Source organism: Coregonus lavaretus (assembly GCF_964263955.1).
Source record: "Coregonus lavaretus genome assembly, chromosome: 35".
Lineage (NCBI taxonomy): Eukaryota > Metazoa > Chordata > Actinopteri > Salmoniformes > Salmonidae > Coregonus > Coregonus lavaretus.
The window spans coordinates 6,697,428-6,703,427 of NC_140022.1; the positions used below are offsets into that span (position 1 = coordinate 6,697,428).

Below are 6,000 nucleotides of genomic sequence, written 5' to 3' on the forward strand. Positions count from 1 at the left end.
ATATAGCACTCACACATTCATTGGATACTTCTGAGCCGAGTAGTAGTTTTCACCATTGTCATCATGTGTCACTATTGAGTTCAAAAGTTTAAAATGAACACTAATAAAACAGCTATGTAGTGTGTTGTGGTGTGGATGCCCTTTTGTTGTTGATGATTTTTTACATTGGGTACAATAAATATCCGGAGAATGAAGAGTGGACATATTGACCGGCATAAAGTCCTGCTGCCTGGTCAGATGGAAGCTGTATATGCACAGTGTCTCCTTGCTGTAAGGGGAGCACAGCACTCCCTGACGCCTGGTCCAGGATGCCCTTTTTGTACTCATCATATGTGTACATCACTGGCTCATTGTTCTTGACCAATGCCACCCACACATTCGCTCCTTTGCAGTGGACGTGGTAAGCAAAGTAATAGATTCCCGGTATGGTACAGCTGAAGACGCCGGTTTGAGGGTTGTAGTCCTGATGGCCGTTGTACAGGAGCTTGTCGAAGACAACAGGGGAGCCTACGGGGGGAAAAGGATTGGTGAGCTGAGCCGTGAATGCTGGCATCTCCAGGCCGTTCCTGTCTCCTCCATTCTTTGGTTTCTTGTAACTGCCTTGTTTAAGACCATCCAGACCAGGACCCATCTCAGGAAGGATTTCACCAAGACCAGGGGGTTGGATGGGGGGTCCGGGTGGGCCAGGGGGACCAGGTTGTCCTGGTTGTCCAGGCTGACCAGGGGGTCCACCATTGCCAGGTTTCCCTTGGGGCCCTAAATGGCCTGGAACACCAGGTTTACCTACGCCGGGGTAGCCAGGTTTCCCTGGTGGACCAAGCTCGCCTTTTGGCCCGGGAAGACCGGGAGGACCAAGTGGTCCACCTGGACCAAAATTTCCTGGGATTCCCTTGGGTCCCTGGTGACCTTTTTCTCCGGGAATTCCACCTTCTCCCCTCGGACCGGGCATTCCAGGAGCTCCAGGGAGGCCAGGTAACCCTTTGTGGCCGTTATCCCCTTTCGGACCCAGTGGCCCTGGTATACCTCTCGGTCCTGGTTGGCCACCCTCTCCAGGATACCCACCCTGTCCAGGAAGCCCTGAAGGCCCTGGCTCACCTTTAGGACCTGGCAGCCCCTTTGGCCCTCCATTGCCACCTTCCCCCTTCGGACCTGGGAAACCAAGACCCCCAGGTGGCCCAATGGGACCGGGCGGGCCGGGTGGCCCGTTGGGTCCAGGAAGGCCTTCCTGTCCTGGGAGACCTCCATGACCTTTGTCACCTTTCGGGCCTGGAGCTCCAGGCAAACCTCCATGTCCTTTGTCTCCTTTTGGTCCAGGATATCCTGGCTTTCCATAACCAGGTAGGCCTGGGCCCCCTGGCAAACCTGGTGGACCTGATTCCCCTTTTCCGCCTGGGAACCCTGGTTGTCCTGGCAAACCGTCTTGCCCGGGTTTGCCAATACCTGGTAGCCCAGGTGGTCCTGGTTCCCCTCCTTCCCCTGGTGGCCCAGCAAGTCCTCCTTCTCCAGGTGGGCCTGGTTTTCCTGCCCCCCCGGGCATTCCTGGTAGTCCATTCAGACCTGGTTTTCCAACCCCTGGCAGGCCCCCTTGACCAGGAGGCCCAGGTGGTCCACCAGGTCCTTTCAAACCTGGCAATCCTGGCAAGCCAATCCCTTTGTCTCCCTTGGGCCCAGGAAGACCAGGCAGTCCAGGTATGCCCTTGTGCCCAGGCTCCCCTCGAGTCCCAGGCTGCCCTGGCAGTCCCTGACCCCCTGGCTTCCCGATGCCTGGCAGGCCTGGTGGCCCTGGAAGACCTGGCCCCCCAGGCATCCCCATTGGTCCTACATCACCACCAGGACCAAAGTCGCCCTTCGGACCTGGCTGACCGCCTCCACCAGGTTTACCGGGCATTCCCGGCATTCCGGGTTTCCCTATCCCGGGATACCCTTGGGGACCAGGAGGGCCTGGTTTTCCATGGGGGCCGGGCATCCCTTGACCTGGCATCCCTGGAGGGCCCTGTGGTCCTGGGGGCCCCTGGGCTCCTGGTGGCCCCTCTGGACCAGGACCCTGTAGTCCCCTATCATCAGGTGGTGGGCCTCCAGGGCCTTTCCCATTACTGGGATATGTCTGACCTGTGGATGACAATATCAATTAGCATTTACAATGAATTACTGACTTGAGTTAGTGACTTGAGTATCTCATTGAGCACATAGGAACATGACCAATTAATATGCATGGACATTGGGGTAAGCCCAATGGACTTTCATCCGTAGATGATTGGCCAAATGATTTATCTTTGAAAATGAATAACCAAAAACTGGCTTTAATGTCCCCCTTGGGCACAGGGTGCTGATAGTTGATGTTAAAAGCATGTTACATTTCCCAATTATCAAACATACATTCTTTGTTTCCTTGCTTGATTGTTGAAACTGTCAAAATACACATTTATGTGAAATCTCTTACACTCTTAGAAAAAAGGGTTATTCGGCTGTCCCCATAGGATAACCATTTTTGGTTCCAGGGAGAACTCTTTTTGGTTCCACGTAGAACCCTTTTGGGTTCCATGTAGAACCCTCTGTGGAAAGGGTCCTACATGGAACCCAAAAAGGTTCTAACTGGAACCAAAAGGATTCTACCTGGAACCAAAATGGGTTATTCAAAGGGTTCTCCTGTAGGGACAGCCGAAGAACCCTTTTAGGTTCTAGATAGCACCTTTTTTTCTAAGAGTGTACCTGCAATATGCCATATTTCAAATCAAATCAAAGTCTATTGGTCGCATACACAGATTTGCAGGTGTTATAGCAGGTGCAGCGAAATGCTTATGTTACTAGCTCCAACAGTGCAGTAGAATGTCTCGCAAATATAATACAAATAATAAAAAATCCAATTAACAATCCAGGGGTAGATACAGTGCATTCGGAAAGTATTCAGACCCCTTGACTTTTTCCACATTTTGTTATATTACAGCCTTTTTCAATCGATTGGACATAATTTGGAAAGGTACACACCTGTCTATATAAGGTTCCACAGTTGACAGTGCATGTCAGAGCAAAAACCAAGCCATGAGGTCGAAGGAATTGTCTGCAGAGCTCCGAGACAGGATTGTGTCGAGGCACAGATCTGGGGAAGGGTACCAAAACATTTCTGCAGCATTGAAGGTGCCCAAGAACACAGTGGCCTCCATCATTCTTAAATGGAAGAAGTTTGGAACCACCAAGACTCTTCCTAGAGCTGACCGCCCGGCCAAACTGAGCAATCAGGGGAGAAGGGCCTTGGTCAGGGAGGTGACCAAGAACCCGATGGTCACTCTGACAGAGCTCCAGAGTTACTCTGTGGAGATGGGAGAACCTTACAGAAGGACAACCATCTCTGCAGCACCCCACCAATTAGGCCTTTATGGTAGAGTGGCCAGACAGAAGCCACTCCTCAGTAAAAGGCACATGACAGCCTGCATGGAGTTTGCCAGAAGGCACCTAAAGACTCTCAGACCATGAGAAACAAGATTCTCTGGTCTGATGAAACCAAGATTGAACTCTTTGGCCTGAATGCCAAGCGTCACGTCTGGAGGAAACCTGGCACCATCCCTACGGTGAAGCATGGTGGTGGCAGCATCATGCTGTGGGGATGTTTTTCAGGGGCATGGAATGGGAGACTAGTCAGGATTGAGGGAAAGATGAGCAGAGCAAAGTACAGAGAGATCCTTGATGAAAACCTGCTCCAGAGCGCTCAGGACCTCAGACTGGTGCGAAGGTTTACCTTCCAACAGGACAACAACCCTAAGCACACAGCCAAGACAACGCAGGAGTGGCTTCGGGGCAAGTCTCAGAATGTCCTTGAGTGGCCCAGCCAGAGCCTGGACTTGAACACGATCGAATATCTCTGGAGAGACCTGAAAATAGCTGTGCAGCGACGCTCCCCATCCAACCTGACAGAGCTTGAGAGGATCTGCAGAGAAGAATGGGAGAAACTCCCCAAATACATGTGTGCCAAGCTTGTAGCGTCATACTCGATGCTGTAACCGCTGCCAAAAGTGCTTCATCAAAGTACTGAGTAAAGGGTCTGAATACTTATGTAAATGTTATATTTCAGTTTTTTATTTTTAATACATTTGCAAACATTTCTAAAAACCAGTATTTGCTTTGTCATTATGTGGTATTGTGTGTGGATTGATGAGGGGAAAAAAACAATTTTATCAATTTTATAATAAGGCTGTAATGTAAAAAAAATTGAAAAAGTCAAGGGGTCTGAATACTTTAGAATGAACATGTGTCAGAATCCAGAATATAAATACATGGTGTGTATAGACAGTATATCATTTGGAAGGGAAAATGGTATGTACAGTAGTAGCTATATTATGATGAGCTATGTGGAGAATACAGTATATTAACACACGGTGAGTGAACAACAGTATTATTTTATGTGTATTTTGCCTGCTTCACATGTGATTTGTAAAACATTTCAATGATTGCTTTTACAACCCATGTGCAGGATATTATTTCCTGTGGATGCTAGGAGAGATTACGTTTGCTTTGACGAAAGGAATTTTTTTCTTGGAAAAGCAGTTGAAGTGATTTGAATGTTACTAACATGTCAGTGAGTGGGTAATGGTTTCATGTCAGCACTGCACCATGAACATGGATAGTCTGCCTCTGGTTGTACCAGACTGTCCATGTTCCCTTTCCCTTCAAACCCACATTGGTGGCCATGGCCATGACCCAATTTAAAATCTAAATATTGTTAAAATATGCTATAATTAGAATTGTTTAGCCTACACAAAAAAGGTGCTATCTAGAACCTAAAAGGGTTATTTTGCTGTCCTCAAAGGAGAACCCTTTGAAGAACCCATTTTAGCTCCAAGTAGAACCCTTTTGGTTATATTGTAAAGTGGTTATCCCACTGGCTATAGGGTGAATGCACCTATTTGTAAGTCGCTCTGGATAAGAGCGTCTGCTAAATGACGTAAATGTAATGTAATGTTCCAGGTAGAACCCTTTCGAGTTCCATGTAGAACCCTTTCCACAGAGGGTTCTACATGGAACCCAAAACAGTTCTACCTGGAACCAAAAAGGGTTCTACCTGGAACCAAAAAGGGTTCTCCTCTGGGGACAGCCGAAGAACCCTTTTGGAACCCTTTTTTTCTAAGCGTGTTCATCACATTTCTGTGAAGTAGACCACCTATTACAATCTCACCTTTTCCCTTGCCCTTATTGGGTGGCATCTGTGGTTGTTCGTGCATCTGTGGAAGCATCTGTGGAAGTTCCTGCCCATACTGTGGCAGCACATATGGCATCTCTTTGCCATATGGCATATGTTGTGGCATTTCCTTCCCCAGGTACTGTTGCTGGGGCAGCCCGTCCCCGTTCCCGTTCCCGTTCCCATACCCGTTCCCTAGGGACATTTGAGGTATCTGTTGCATGGGCTGGTGCTGCTGGGGGAGGTGCTGCTGTGGGTGCTGCTGCTGCTTGTGCCCGTAATATGCCGCCCCACGGGCATGGTGGCATAGTACCAGACACAGCTGGAGCGCCACCACCAATAGATGAGAAGAGGGGAGGGGCTTGGCCATGTCCTATAGGAGGGAGAGAGGGCAGGTCAGCAGAATACATAAGCACATTAGCAGATGGGATTTTTAAGACCATAGAATGAGTTAAGCAGATGAGATTTTGAAGACCATAGAATGAGTTAAACAGAGGTGTTCTGACAGATATATTAGAGAAAATGTATGGCAGCAGGCCTAATGCAGTAAGGCAATAATTCCTCGCCGAAGTTTAACGGAATCATGAGAGCTAAGATTAGTGTGCTATTTACAATTTTGTAGTGAGGCCTCAGGATGCACACTAGAACTATATGGCTATACACAGAGAGGGACTCCCAAATATTCTGATAACACTCTACTTTGAAACATTTTAAAAGCCATATTTCTGTGGAACAGATAATAAATAGTTCTGACAAGCTCAATTACATTGATTTGAGTTTGATACTGCCAGCATGGACAGCCAGGCCACTCCTCAAGGGCAGACATTTTT

The 6,000-nt window shown here is 48.5% G+C and overlaps 1 protein-coding gene across 1 annotated transcript; it reads right to left on the reverse strand.

The window, feature by feature from the left end:
- Positions 1–160: 160 nt before the first annotated feature.
- Positions 161–5,540, reverse strand: col8a1b (collagen, type VIII, alpha 1b; the record flags this gene model as incomplete). The annotated part of the gene is made up of 2 exons (XM_084152607.1): positions 161–2,109; positions 5,168–5,540. The coding sequence occupies 2 exons, from the start codon at positions 5,538–5,540 to the stop codon at positions 161–163; spliced, it is 2,322 nt and encodes a 773-aa protein (XP_084008733.1).
- Positions 5,541–6,000: the final 460 nt, after the last annotated feature.